The sequence below is a fragment of the Nematostella vectensis genome, chromosome 12 (genome assembly GCF_932526225.1).
Source record: "Nematostella vectensis chromosome 12, jaNemVect1.1, whole genome shotgun sequence".
Taxonomy (NCBI): Eukaryota; Metazoa; Cnidaria; class Anthozoa; order Actiniaria; family Edwardsiidae; genus Nematostella; species Nematostella vectensis.
In genome coordinates this window covers 7,191,587-7,207,317 of record NC_064045.1, presented here as the reverse complement: position 1 = coordinate 7,207,317, position 15,731 = coordinate 7,191,587, and the positions used below count along the sequence as shown (strand labels likewise).

The following is a 15,731-nucleotide window of genomic DNA, read 5'->3' as shown; positions in this document are numbered from 1 at the left end:
AAGTAAACACTGCTGTGCTGTGATTGGGCCTTTTTTTCCACACCTAAAAAAGAGCCAATCACAGCACAGCAGCGCTCAGCGTTTTGGAACTCAAAATTGTTATGAACATGGTCGGCATAGCCGCTGCACGCAGGCTAGGTCGGCACCGTTTCCCGTTTATTTGGGTTTCCTGTGTTTTAGAGTTCCTTGATCGACTGATGTCAGCGCAGTCGTTCTGCCGCGGTGTCGATGTCAGCGGTAGAAAAGACAACAGAAATTCAAAATGGCGGACGGTATGATAGGAAAAGTTCGGCTTTGTGTTTTCATCGTCCTTGCATCGCAAGCAGTATATTCCATATTTGACTACCTCAAGAAATCACTCGAATCGAATCGTGAAAATCAAACAGAAGGAATCAAGAAATCGGAAGTGCTTTTTTTCCCTGATAAAAAAATAGCATGCCGTCAGTTCCTCTCAGATGGCGGTTGTTCCAGAGATCGATGCTCTTACGCACACGAGGTCACATCCCTAAGCAGACTCATAGATGTCCTTATTAAAGCCAGACGTACGCTAGATGTTTGTGTTTTCACAATCAACTGTTTCGAACTAGCAGATGCTGTGATTCAAATGCACAAACGTGGCGTCGTAATTCGTGTCCTTACCGATAGCGAACAAATAGGCTCCAGCGGATCACAGATAGAAAAATTCCGAAGAGAAGGTATCCAAGTAAGGAATGATTTATCGTCGTTTTTTATGCACCACAAGTTTGCCATTGTTGATGGGGAAGTGCTGGCCAATGGTTCGTTTAACTGGACACGCCAGGCGGTGACTGGAAATAGGGAGAACGTGGTTATTACTTATGAAAGGGAACTTGTGAGAAAGTTTAGCCAAGAGTTCAACAAACTTTGGGAAGAGTATGATCCGAGCAAGAGGTGATCTATCTTATGTCAAACTCTCCAATTTTTGGGGGAAAAATACACTATGGACCCAACCAATCAAAAGCCTTTATGTTTAATGTTATCCAAAACTTAAAGTGGCAATCCCACTAGTTTACTTCCAAAGGGCTGACAAAAACCTCACCCAACAAGAGACAAAATAATTTATTACAATCCATGCTATTTAACAGGCCACCTACCATAAATCATCAGTCACATTCTCAAACAAACTTCCAGACTCTGTTTTTACATAATCAACCAGAAGTTAACTTGTCTGCTAAGTGCCGTATGATCCTGCATTTTCCCCACCAAGCTTTAACTAACCAGAGAACAACAGCCAGAAAGCAATTAAACAGTTTGAACTCCTTATGTAGACGACAGTTCACACTTGTTCAAAATTGCTGTAAGTAAGAGTTTGACTGACTTCATATTCAAACCTGACAATTCTAGGACATACAGTATAAATTAATTCTCTTTTAACACATTGACCCAGGGATAAATGGTCTTGAAGATATGCTTCCAACCAGTGTGTTGGCATCTACTCTTAAAACAAATAATAGCACAGGTTCTTTGACAAATTTCAAATCGAACAAGGAAAGAAAAGCAGAATCACCTCTCTCAATAAAACGCTCAAAATACCACACAAGGGAGAGAGATCAGCAAACACAGCTCAAAACACAAATAGATACCTTTATTTTGATCCTCCAGGTTCATTTCCATGACCTCAATACAACAATGTCTACTCCTTGAAGGCTTGTAAAACCACTTGGATGCCTTTGTGGATTGCAAAGCATTCTGGGAGATCCAGGGAAAAATTCACAAGGGGAGGGCCAGTCAACACTTTTCTCCCCAAAGTCAGATGTTTTTTTTCTCCCGAGTGACACAAAGCATCCATTTTCATCGTATAATTCAATAGAGTAACCAAGATATTTATAAATCATATATTGTCAATAACATATCAGCCTTCATTTTTAGATTGTTATTTTGAAGTTTTCTTGCAAATGAACGGCTGAATTTTCAATGATAAACAATGGGTAATTGACATTGTTTAATTATGCAGGCATTGATGCTCCACTGTAAAAAAAATCACTATGTTTAAAATATATTGATATATATATATTAATGAAAAGGTTATAAGAACTGTAAGTTTATTTGTCTCTATATGTACCATACCCACACTTTTTGAGGTGGGGAAAAAGTGCCCCTCTAGAGCCAGTATTTTCCAAAACCTTCCCTCTCTCCCTTCCACTAAAGAGCATACAAAATATAACACTACTATGGGGGTGATTGTCAGCAAAATCAATTTAAACCCTTAGGGATAGCATTTTGGTGTGGTCAACAGAAATCCGTACCCCTAAAAGCAAATAGTAAATTGGGTGTGGTCAAAGGAATTTTTAACCCTAAGAGATAACAGAATCAGCAAAAAAACAATAAACACGTCCTTAGGAATAGCAGTTGAATTTTATACCTTAAGAGATAGCAAAATTGAAAAAATCCTTCAACACCTTATCCTAAAAGATGGGACAACACCCCTCTACTTTTCTGGAAAGTCCTCCTAGAGGGATAGGTCCGATAGGTCCTCTCTCAGGGGCGTAGCCCTCCTTTAGCAGCCAAAAAATACAGTAAATGGAAGAGACATTATCTACAATACAGGAGAAAATGCCTTGAACGTCAATTTTAGGCCCCTCCTGTTTAAAATCCTGGCTACGCCACTGCCTCTCTTTATCAATACACCTTTTTTCAAGACAAAAAACTGCTAATGCCAACCACCTCCCCCACACCCAACCTATAATCCAGTTGGATCCACTTATGGTTAATCTTTAACATAAGTTAAGATAAGAGCTGCCAGTTACTGCCAATGCATTTCTATAAGTCTTAGTGGAAAGGTGGACCCCACCCAACCCATCCCCTTGAAGATGTGCCTATGGTCATAAGTAATAAAGATGCAAGAATCATCTCAAATCCTTCACAGGATGTCAATCATTGAATGCGAGAATAACTTTCTGTTCTTCTGTACTTCCACTCAACCAGGAAGAAACCTTTTGTACCCAGAAGGGACCATATTACCTAGAAATTAAAAAAAAAGTATATTGCAGTTAATATAAGGAGTAACATATAGCCTGGAATAGAGATCTCTGGGAGCCCTTAATATAACTGGCACAAAATTGAGAAGAAGGTTGATAGCCTGAGATGCTTTCTAAGCCCATTATTCATTAAATACCATGAGAGGAATGAGGTGTTATTAGTGGGTGTGTGTTTGGTGGGGGGGGGGGGGGGGGGTTAGGGGTTTCAAAAATTTTAAACCACCTTCAGAGGAGGGAGGGGCTTTAAAAAATATAAAAAATTAAACAGGGGACCCCTGAAACATTAAGGTGTCCTGAGTCAAAGTCTACGCCCAAGTCTACCCCCTCAGGGTATATAATGAACATTTCCTAAAAATATTTTGTGTAGTAGAGGATAATTCATTAGAAACTTACTAGAATAAGTAGCTGCCACTCTAGCAGGAGCTTGAGGCTGTAGAAAAAAGCTATCGCTGCTGCACCAGACTGCGAAAGAAAAAAAAAGGATACTTTATACATATTCAGATGCAAAGTAAACATGATTGAACATTTTCTTTTATCACAGTAATAAGTTTCAGAGGCAGAGCCAAATTGAATGTTAGCAAACAAAAATCGCTTAGGCTTATTGTACTCCTCCCAAACCTCTAGTTTATGTTCAGAAAAATGCATGATAATGAGATGTAACCAATTGGTATATGGTTCATATACTACAGTTTGTAACTAAATGGTATATACTGTACTTGCTGTGCATAATGCAGTTTGCAAACTATTGTTGCACATAGACATTTTATTTGCCAATCCTCTTTTGTAGTTTACATGCGGTAGTGCAGCTACAAAATCAGCTACAATGAACAAATTTTGGATTGTAGGTTTCACTCATTCCACAAGTACTGTACCACTAGCTCACCTGAACAAATTTAAACAGAGCAAAGGCTGGAGCGCTATCATCAGGGTAAGCAAACCCAAGAAGGGAGTATATCTGAGGAATAAGCAGAGCACGAGCAATATCATGGTAACGACATACAACAAGAAGGGAGTATATCTGAGGAAAAAGGCAGGACATGTGGAATATCAGGATAAGTACACCCAACAAGAAGGGAGTATATCTGAGAAAAAAGGCAGAGCATGAGAAACATCAGGATCAGTAGACCCAACAAGAAGGGAGTCTATCTGAGGAAAAAGGCAGAACATGTGGAATATCAGGATAAGTACACCCAACAAGAAGGGAGTATATCTGAAGAAAAAGGCAGAGCATGAGAAACATCAGGATAAGTAGACCCAACAAGGGAGTCTATCTAAGGAAAAAGGCAGAACATGTGGAATATCAGGATAAGTACACCCAACAAGAAGGGAGTATATCTGAGAAAAAAGGCAGAGCATGAGAAACATCAGGATAAGTAGACCCAACAAGAAGGGAGTATATCTGAGAAAAAAGGCAGAGCATGAGAAACATCAGGATAAGTACACCCAACAAGAAGGGAGTATATCTGAGGAAAAAGGCAGAGCATGAGAAACATCAGGATAAGTAGACCCAAGAAGGGTGTATGTGGAATATCAGGATAGACCCAAAAATGAGATATATCTGAGAAAAAGGGCAGATCGTGTGGAATATCAGCTTAAGTAAACCCAAGGAGGGAGTATATCTTAGGAAAAAGGTAGAGCATGAGGAATATCAGGATAAGTAGACCCAAGAAGGGTGTATGTGGAATATCAGGATAGACCCAAAAATGAGATATATCTGAGAAAAAGGGCAGATCGTGTGGAATATCAGGGTAAGTAAACCCAAGAAGGGAGTATATCTGAGGAAAAAGGTAGAGCATGAGGAATATCAGGATAAGTAGACCCAAGGAGTATGTGGAATATCAGGGTAGACTCAAAAATGGGATATATCTGAGAAAAATGGCAGATCGTGTGGAATATCAAAGTAAGTAGACCCAAGAAGGGAGTATATCTGAGGAAAAAGGTAGAGCATGAGTAACATCAGGTTGGTATCTGGATACGTTGATTTGCTGCTAGTGTGAACAAAGCAAATATGCTATTATGAAAACAGAGCTGTACTCACTTGAGTGTTATAGCTACTATCTCCTAAACCAAGAAGAAAACCACAAAGTAGAACCACATACTGACTGAAAGACAATAATAAGTATCAGTGTTGAACATACAATCAATATTTCAGATTTTCTGGGCAAGAGGTATATATAATAATCGAAGGGCTCTGTGAGCCACCTCGTGAATGCAAATTTGTTTTTTAGTTATTTTCTTGTGTGCAAAAAACATATACAGGATTAATTTTGAACAAAGGATGAACACATCCAAGATGCTGGGAGTACATAACAATGTCCTTTCTTTTCGATGTGATAAAACACTAAGAACAACTGTTCTATTTATTATTTATTATTATCATAAAAAGTAAAAAAAAAAAAAATTAGAAGGAACAAGTAGGGATCGAACCTCCGGTCTCTGATGACTTAGACAAGCAACAGAACCACTACACCACTGAAGCATTGCAGAAGTAACCTCTGAGTAAAATTAGCTTTTATCCTAATTGGTATCTCACCGTTCGAACTGCTTTTGCTAGCATGTCAAATTTCGCCCTATTCTCTACGGAAACAGAAGTTAAATACCCGACATAATTAATCAAGCTACAGTCATATGTATTTTAAGCATGTCAACATTCTAGAAATTCGCAAATAATCGTTATTGATCGTTTCTTGATGAATAAGTGTGTTTAAACGAGTTTTGTTTGATATTTAGCCCTTTTTTATGGAAAAAACAACTTATGGAAGTCCATACTATTTTTCTTGACCTGCAAACAGAGGCTTTCTTTTATTACCCTGCAAAGAAAGGCCATGCTAACAGAGGCTTTTCCCTTGTGTTTCTCTGACTTTAAAAGTCGCAGCTTTGGATATCGGCTCTTTCAGCACAAATTCAAACAAATAACACGAAAACCCAGAGACGCGAACCTTCAAGTACTAGAAGAAGAATAATTAAAAGCTTTGCTAGCATTTTACTTGTTTTGTAAACTAACAACTTGCATTGGACTGAACCGTAGAAGATCGATTGACGTCAGTGAGGAAGGCGCATGCGCACGCTCAACCCACATCCAAGACTTTTTTGTAAAAACTAGCTTATATATAATTTACGGCTATAATACGTGATGACCGTAGCAGCCACAGGTTGATGACAAGGCTGTTTTATAGTACCAAGCTTTAACCGGAAGTTAGTCACTGGAAGTTTAAAGGAAGATCTAAAAATTGCTGTGTTGCAAAAGCACAGAAAGACCACAAAAAGTTTACGGATGATCGATCCAACAATCCAACGATCTGACGATCGAGTGACACTGAAGTCCCTCCAATAACTTGTATTCCTAGTTAAAAATGACCATGGGAATGATAATGATGTCGGTGTTAAGGGTAATGATAATAATGGTGATTATTATAATAGTTATCATTATCATAACGATAATCATAATGATGGTGATGATGGTGATGGTAATGACGATAATGATGATGGTGATGAGGATGACGATGTGGATGATGATTATGATATTGATGATGATGACGATGTGGTTGTGGGGTTTGACATAATATAGGGAATTTTCTCGACTCACTTTGGAGCATGTAGATATGCAACCTTCATTGTTCCACCGGTGGGAGCATCAGAAGGAATGTTGAGAAAAATGAGGATGAACGCAACCCAGTGGATAAACAGTCCAAACAGGACGATGGGATCCCGGCCAAACCGGTTTGTCCTCTTGCCAAAAATTCCAAATGTAAGTCCACCTAGAAGAAAGTCAATGAATAAACTACTGTGGATCATTACTATATAGTCATTGAAATAATTATTGAATTGGCCCACGTAAAAAATAAAAACTTGTTTAACTAGATATCAAGGTGCATCATGGAACTATGTCTTACACATGCTAATTCTAATGGTTCATTAATAATTTCTTAAAACGATAACTCAGAAAATAAAAAGGTCTTTATTTACCTATTATCTCCCCAACCCCAATGAACATTCCAGTTAAGCCGATAAGCTTCTTTGAATTTGGTAGTTGTTGAGTGTTCCCTAAAAATGACATAAACAACAGGACATTAACAAAAGGCTATAAATAGTTTCATTGTCAGCATTTAAAATAACATTATACTAAAGTACCAAATCTGAAGTTTTTATTTGGTTACAAGCAATGCCCTACTACGAAGTAACGGAGGGGTTACTAAAGTAGTCAAATTATCATCCCAATCAACAGTATCATCAGCAGCAGCATACATACCAACACATGTTCCATAGACACCACTGAAGAATGTCAACTCTAGCCCTAAGAGAAGAGGAGAAGAGTTTAAAGCATTTTTTAAAGGCACAATAGAAGGTGAAGATGAACTTTTCAGGAATATATATTAACATAACATAAAATAATTGTAAGGTTTGTGGTATGTCCTGCAGAAATGATATGCCACATTACCTGTGTAGGCAAAACACAAACTCAGCAACATCATGTCTCTTGTAATGAAGAGGCGAATTGATGTCACTGAAAACACAGAATGCACTAGGTACAGAGATTGTAGTAAAAATGAATGGTAGAAAAAAAACATTTTTGAGAAAGGTGAGAATCAGCCTTCAACTATAAAATCAATGTCTAAACCTTATGTACTGTTATATGCCAAAGGTTGGGAAATAGGCAAGGAAAATGATAAAATGGTATGTTTAATGCTTTTGTGAAAACAGAGTAGTTTACTGGTACTCTGTTTCCACAGTGGCGAAAATCACACAATTTCAACCGCATGTTTTATTTATTTCCCTGATTGTACCATGCCTATACAGACCACCTAGTTTTCTACAGCTTTTCTGTAATCTTTCCAGTCATACCAAATAAATAAAGACATTTGGCTTAACATTGTTTCCATGTTTTCTTGTCCCCATGGCACCTAAGCCAATATTGTTAAATCAATATTTCTTTCAGCTGTCCTCATTTCTTGTGCACACACACACACATACAAATAAAGTGATTCACACTGTCACATATGGGAGGAGAATGACTGGGATTGAGTCCCTTCTCCCTAATACCCAATTCCTGTCATTCTAGCTTATCTTAATCAGGGTACACTACAGTGACATACACTTACAAAATGCCTGGATGACTCCTGAATTCTTTGGAGATGCATCTGAGTTATCTTGATAAGAATCGCTGAAGTCAGGCATAAACATGTCACAATAAGAAAGTTATGAGGATGTATTACTACCTATCCAAAAAAGGCCCAAAACTGGCTCCCCCAGAAAGGAAAATAAGAATAATAAAAAACTTTTTGGATTTGGCAATTTCTACAATGATTTGCAACAATTAATAGAAACACACACCTACACATGGAAAGAGACAGCCTAGGAGTTAACATGTGAATAATAAAACACCAACCTCTCGGATCTATAATGTGCATCCTCATGATGAGTTGTCAACTAAAAAAGATATAATATTTACAACAAATGCTACAACATTCTTGAGGAAATATCCTCCTGGGTGGGTAGGGGATGTGTGGGGGTGTGTAGGGGATGGGTGGGGGTGTGTAGGGGATGTTTGTGTGAATGGGCTGGGTAGGGGGTCTAGGGGATAGGTGGGGGTGTATAAGGGATAGGTGTTGGTGTGTAGGGATGGATGGGGGTGTGTAGGGGATGGGTGGGGTTTGTGGGGGATGGGTGGGGGTGTGTAGGGGATGGGTGTGTAGGGGATGGGTGAGGGTGTGTAGGGGATGGGTGGGTGTGTAAGGGATGGGTGGGGGTGTGTAGGGGATGGGTGGGGTTTGTGGGGGATGGGTGGGGTGTGTAGGGGATGGGTGTGTAGGGGATAGGTGGGGGTGTGTAGGGGATGGGTGGGGGTGTGTAGGGGATGGGTGGGGGTGTGTAAGGGAAGGGTGTGGGGGTGTGTAGGGGATGGGTGGGGGTGTGTAAGGGAAGGGTGTGTAAGGGAAGGGTGTGGGTGTGTAGGGGATGGGTGGGATTTGTGGGGGATGGGTGGGGGTGTGTAGGGGATGGGTGTGTAGGGGATGGGTGAGGGTGTGTAGGGGATGGGTGGGGTGTGTAGGGTATGGGTGGGGGTGTGTAGGGGATGAGTGAGGGTGTGTAGGGGATGGGTAGGTGTGTAGGGGATGCATGGGTGTGTAGGGGATGGGTGTGGCTGTGTAGGAGATGGGTGTGCCTGTGTAGGGGATAGGTGGGGGTGTGTAGGGGATGGGTGGGGCTGTGTAGGGGATAGGTGTGGGTGTGTAAGGGATGGGTGGGGTGTGTAGGTGATGGGTGGGGCTGTGTAGGGGATGGGTGGGGATGGGTAGGGGTGTGTAGGGGATGGGTTGGGTGTGTAGGGGATGGGTGTGTACGGGATGGGTGGCTGTGTAGGGGATGGGTGGGGGAAGTAGGGGATAGGTTGGGGTGTGTAGGGGATGGGTGGGGCTGTGTAGGGGATGATACCTGATACCTGTTTAGTGCTGGGTTGAACTCTTCGCATGAGAAACATCATTCCTATGCCAATACCACAGACAACACTAAAGACAATGAAGACCGTCCTTCTGGTTGCATCATCTAGAATAAACATGGATAACTTACTGGATGAATAAAACTGTGTGTCTGGCCTAGTTCTAAGTATAACATCAACATGTCTTGGTCAATGATCCACCAATGATAAGCTCTCAATTCATTTAATATTTATTTACAAATTGACATGTACTTCTGATACAAAAATAACAGTAAAACCTCCAAATAATGGACACCCCTTGCAACTTCCTTAGAAAAGTGGCATTGTCTTATAAAAGGGATGTGTCAAAACGAAACAAAAATAATATATAAGAATGCAGACCTTAAATAACCTAAGGCAATTGGGTGCCTGAGATAAAGGGGCATTGTGCACATAAGTCCAAATTAAAGTTAAGTCAGCATATTCTTTAGCCTCTTAGTTATACAAGGTGTTTATCAAGTCAACGTTATACAAGGTGTTTATCAAGTCACATTATACAAGGTGTTTATCAAGTCACGTTATACAAGGTGTTTATCAAGTCAACGTTATACAAGGTGTTTATCAAGTCAACGTTATACAAGGTGTTTATCAAGTCAACGTTATACAAGGTGTTTATCAAGTCACGTTATACAAGGTGTTTATCAAGTCACATTATACAAGGTGTTTATCAAGTCACATTATACAAGGTGTTTATCAAGTCACGTTATACAAGGTGTTTATCAAGTCACATTATACAAGGTGTTTATCAAGTCACGTTATACAAGGTGTTTATCAAGTCAATGTTATACAAGGTGTTTATCAAGTCAAGTTATACAAGGTGTTTATCAAGTCAACGTTATACAAGGTGTTTATCAAGTCAACGTTATACAAGGTGTTTATCAAATCACGTTATACAAAGTGTTCATCAAGTCAACGTTATACAAGGTGTTTATCAAGTAGAACTCTCTTTGTTTACTAAGGTGTGGTGCAACTAATTCATGTTTCTGACATGCCTCATGTACGTGATTAGCTAATCAGATAAAAGGTGAAGTAATAGCAGCCATGTGGGTCCAAAAAAAATGTTTCACAATGTCTCCTATTAATAGGGGACTTGCGCTAAGAGATCATGTGACCTTTCTGGGTGGCAAATTCAAAACAAACAAAAAATCAAACAAAAAATCACACCAAAAAATGTTGAAAAAATAAAATCTTTAAATGAAACTAAATCATTTCTGGAAAAAATGAATTCTGGCTTTTTTCTGTAAAAGCTGAGTAAGTTCCTTTTTGTTGCTGTTATTTTGCCGCTTAAAGCCTGAGTGCCTGCTAGTTTGCCACACAAACAGTCACATGATCTCTTAGCTCAAGTCCCCTATTGCTTGATCTCTGTTCTGTGCACAAATCAAACACATACCTATAGTAGAACCCTTGAACTCGAAGTAAACAAACAGATTTCCAAACAAAAGGCTGTGAAAGAAGTATAAAAAAGGATACATTTTATCGGCTGATTTGGGGAAGCTACTGTATTGGTAGTGACATAACAATAAAACTGGATAATTTTTTAGATGGTTATTTTGAGATTTCTTTGCACTATGTGTCATCCAATATAAAATGAAAACAATAACAAAGGATAGCTAACAAGGGTTCTTCGAGTAATACCTGCACTGTAGCAAAGCCCAGAATATACCACTGTTCCTGGGCATTGTCTCCTTGTCTGAGTTGATTGTCAAGAAGTTTCCTTGGCCTGTCCAAATAACTAAACATAGCACAGAAAGTTAAGACCACCAAGATATCAAAAGACAAACACCTGACTTTAAAAATTAATTCATAAGGGTTGCACTAAAGCTGTTCGCAAGAAATATTCAGAGGCAGATCCCCAGGGATGGGCCCAGCAAGAATTTCAAGAAAGGGGGTGGGGGAGGCAAGTTTAGAATTTTTTTGCTGGATTTTTTTTATATTTCTTAATAAAAAGACAGTATCTATATGGTGTGTAAGGGGGTATCTCTATTAGATTTGCCTGTGATGTTAGACAGTGATCTGGCTGGTTTACAGTAGGTTTTGTTATAATTAAAGCCAGCCTCAAAATTCAGCCAAAGATTCTAAGGCAGAGGTAGTAATTGATAAGAACAAATATGATTGTGATACAGATAGACTTTATTAACCAAAAGGTGCTACATGGGCACATTTTTCAGTTAAAAAGGGATTATGTGACTTCTGGAGTAGCAAGCCGGTAGCAAAATAAAACGAAAAAGAAAATATCTTTCAATAAAAATAAAAATAATAGAATGTTTCTAGCTGTGTCATACATAAGTACTGAATAAATTACTTTTTGTTGTAATTTTTTTACCACCAAAGGTTGGAGTGAGTGTGAGTTTTGCAAAGTTGCCTATCTTATTTGGTAAGGACACACAAGGAGGAGGGGGAGGGGGTTGAAAGCTTTCTGCGTAATTAATAGTGTGATTGCTACTTATTAGTAATGATAAGAATGGATGATCTACTTGTACAGGTTTCTGTGGCCACTTACTACTTGCTCCAAATCCAATGATAACAGAACCAAGGTATAATGTCCATGTTTTGGGTTCAATAAGAGCTAGAATAAACAGCCTGGAAAATATAAATGAATTAAGGAGTAAATAACTTGATATAATAAATCTTTCAATATAATAATGTCAATTTCAGGTCCATTCAACTATAAAATATTTGATGGGGAATAATCTTGATTTGCCAATATTCTCGATATATCGATGTAATTTTTAATCTTGTTATATTGAGGTTTCACTATACCAAAAATTTAAGAACGCTGACCACAAAAAAATTCTGGGACAAGTAAAACAATAGTTTCTAATAGTATATCACTAATTATCCCTAGGGTCTCATCACAGTAAAGGAGGTTACAATTTGCTGGCCCCTGTTTTCCAAGATAAGGCAATCTCCTGTGTGCTGCTGTGAGACCAGGCCGGCTCCTTGTGAGGTCAAGAAAATAATCATTCCCTGAACCAATCTCTAGGGACATGGGGACCCTTCAGCAGTGTGTGGATCAACGTTCAAAGGATGGTGGTGACAATAAACGATGTGTGGGCAATGTTTAGCCTGCTTGCAGGCGGTACTCGGTGTTATCATCGCGGAAAACCCTCTCCGTTCGATGATAGGGCGGCATATTGTATTCTAAGCCCCATGGTTCCTGGGGGCGAGCGCAAAAACGGACGCAGGGCTGTTTTTGCACTCGCCCCCAGGAACCATGCGGCTTAGAATACAATATGCCGCTCGATCATCGAACGGAGAGGGTTTTCCGCGATGATAACACCAAGTATCACCTGCAAGCAGGCTAGGCAATGTTCAGATTGCTTACAAATAAAATGGCTTTATTGCAAGTCGCATTTATGCAAAGGGAACTGTAAAAAGGAGCACAGTCCACAGTTAACAGAACATCTCCCTGCCTGACTAGTTACCAATAAAATAAAATAAAATAAACAATGATTTATTGGGGACAAAGGAGCATTAGCGTTTCTCATGCTGCTTAGTGTAGTGAACTTACAAGTAGCAGATTCCACCAGCTATCATAGAAGCCCTGGGACCAAAAAATCCAACGACAGATGGTGCTACCCAGTTGGAAAATGTGAAGACAGAATAGACAATGCCCAAACTATGTAGAGAGAAAAAGAATATAGATTTTTAAAAACACACACACAAAAACACGGCACCAGGTTTACAATTAACAATCAAATGGTTTATATGCCAAAAACATTTCAAATTGTCACCCATGATTAAAGCCAAAACACCATGTCAATGATATTTGATTGAAAGTTTCTCAGTTACTTGAATTAACCGATGAAAATGGATTCTTTGTGTGACTTGGTATTGTGTGAGCATAAAATGGAGAGTGATATAGAGTGATATACAACCCTAAGGCTATTTATATATAAATAATAGATAAACAATAACAAACATAACTAATAAATACTGGCAGAAATCTTAAAATCCTGCTTTATTCCATATGATTTCCTAGAAACATCCCTTTATTGCTTCAGAGTTGTTATCTTACATACCTGACATATCCGTCACCTAAAAAAGTAATAGAGCAGGGAAAGCATTAGTGTCTATTACTGTCATTGAGTTACTTTCTTGTTTGGATAATTGAATAAATTCTTAGTCACTACAAAAGTTTGTAGGGGAGGTCAAACAGGGCTCAAATTTACAATTTTGCTGATGTACCTAAGTTTAAACAGAAATAACAAGCAAATAAATAGAAGCCCTTGTTTGAAAACTAGGCATTGTTAGATATGGATTCTTATTTCCACTTTATATTTTATCAAACAGCATTTATGCAGTACGTGGAGAAATAGAACCCTATCAAGGTAATCATTACCCACCTGCGCAGAGCTTTCTGTGTCACTCGTTTACTTTGTCCCACATGGAACAAAGTAAACAAGTGACATATAAAGCTCTGTACAGCAGGTAATCATTGGCTTGTACAAATCAGGGCCGTAGCAGGGGGTGGGGCACTGGGAGCACCCCAATATTTTAAAAAAATTATAAGGACATGACCAGTAGGGGCAGAGCTGTGTCCCGCAATATTCTCTTGATCTTTCTTTATTCCCCCCCCCTCCCCCAATATTTCAAGGCCGGCTACGGCCCTGCAAATTTTCCTCTGAAGAGGTATTTTGACAGGTTTTTAAAGAGAATAAATAGCTGCAATTATCAGTCTTGCTATTACTTTACAACATAAAAAGCCAATTTATAACTGTGAAAGTTTCATTTGTAAATTATTAGCATCTAAGAGGGCATAGTAATGAATGAGTTAAACTACAACATTAAAAAGACTATTTATACCTGTGAAAGTTCCATTTGTAACATTTCTCGCTGCTTGTAGGACTGATGGCTAAAAACACAGAAACAAAAAACTAGTTGGATGGAAAAACAGAAGGGTTGATGCTATTATCCTCCATAACAAGGTGTTTCTATTATCAGAATATTTTTTGGATGAAGGAGAGACTAATTGAGAGCACCAATAACAAACAAAACACCAGTTGTTTTAAAACACAACAACAAAAACTCCACATTTGATGGACTTTTCATCAAGTATGTCCAATATAGGGACATCTCCCTGTCTGAACAGTTACCAGATATCCAGTTCATCCTAAAGTTAACTTTTCCAGGCTCACCATATAAAATAACACATTAAAATAAACAATAATTTATTGGGTATGAGTCTGGTTGTGGAGGAAGTACTGTATTATGATTGTACTTCATGGTTTGTTTATTTGAATGAGTTGTCATTTAATGTGAGGACATTAATTGTTTTATAAACTTCCTGTCAACTTTGGGTATTAACAACATGCCCCCCCCCCGCCTCCTCTACCCCCCCCCCCCCACCACCACCACCAATTATAATAATCTCAGCAGTTGTCATTGTCTTTAGTACTTTAGGCAAAAAGGAAACGACAAAAAAATATATAATGACAGAAAAAAATAATAAAAAGATTGAACCATAAACACAATAAGTAATTAATGACTGATTCTTTGCGAGTCTCTAGTGACAACTTTTTACTCTTTTTAATGAGGTCTAGTTTGTCGAGGGTTTGGTTTAATAAAACTACCGTTTCATTCCGAAAAATGCTAGCATCTGGCACAAAGAAATAAACCTCTTATCTCTGACAACACATAAATCTAAAATACTAAATTGTTACGTGAAATCGTGGATTCTTTGACACAAAAACACTTCATTCAAATGTCAGAACGCGCTCTCTGATGCGAAACTCCAGTGTACCTATGTATTCCTGAATTTTTTATCAATCTAAAGCTTGCTATATAACATACCTCTATAATAGACGTAGTCTGGAAGGCTGTGAAAACAAACATAAACGAAAAACCCATAACAATCACGTTCCAAAAGCGGACATCGCACAACCCCGCCATCTTGGAAAGTAGTCTTCTTCCGTGTCTACAAAATATAGCCGTACCGAGTACCCCTGAGGACGAAAACTAAAAAAAATACTTTTATTTCTTACCATAAAGTATTTTGGGAAATGGAAGCTAATGAAAAACTAATTAAACTAATGAAAAGCTTTTTTACTTCAAATTATGGACAAAAAGCTTTAAAAAATACTTTTACATGTAGAAGTTTTCAAAATGTTAGCCTCCCTACACGGGGGAGTGCAATTTGTCACCATCACATGATTGGCCACACGTACGACGTCATTTGAAGAATTTTATTTCAGGGAAACATCATAACCCAGCTCGTGTTTTTTAATAGGAATTCGGATATTTTCAACGTTGTTTTCTTT

The 15,731-nt window shown here is 38.6% G+C and overlaps 2 protein-coding genes across 3 annotated transcripts; one reads left to right on the top strand and one right to left on the bottom strand.

Moving 5' to 3' along the window:
• Positions 1–71: 71 nt before the first annotated feature.
• LOC5503877 (mitochondrial cardiolipin hydrolase) lies at positions 72–2,058 on the top strand. Its single transcript, XM_032372132.2, has one exon. The coding sequence runs from the start codon at positions 263–265 to the stop codon at positions 911–913; it is 651 nt and encodes a 216-aa protein (XP_032228023.2). The 5' UTR covers positions 72–262; the 3' UTR covers positions 914–2,058.
• On the bottom strand, positions 1,583–15,413 carry LOC5503870 (UNC93-like protein MFSD11). Of its 2 annotated transcripts, XM_048719709.1 has the most exons (18): positions 15,265–15,413; positions 14,278–14,326; positions 13,494–13,509; positions 12,983–13,090; positions 11,972–12,051; positions 11,107–11,203; positions 10,862–10,914; positions 9,436–9,539; positions 8,383–8,423; positions 8,096–8,157; positions 7,435–7,500; positions 7,246–7,290; positions 6,963–7,040; positions 6,583–6,754; positions 5,035–5,098; positions 3,880–3,951; positions 3,390–3,458; positions 1,583–2,979 (listed from the first exon to the last, which is right to left on the bottom strand). In XM_048719709.1, exons 1-18 carry the CDS (start codon positions 15,361–15,363, stop codon positions 2,893–2,895), a joined length of 1,362 nt encoding a protein of 453 aa, XP_048575666.1. In that variant the 5' UTR covers positions 15,364–15,413; the 3' UTR covers positions 1,583–2,892. The 2 variants fall into 2 exon arrangements, with proteins under 2 accessions (XP_048575666.1, XP_048575667.1); XM_048719710.1 differs by lacking the exons at positions 1,583–2,979; positions 3,390–3,458; positions 3,880–3,951 and adding an exon at positions 4,110–4,923.
• Between the last annotated feature and the right edge of the window lie 318 nt (positions 15,414–15,731).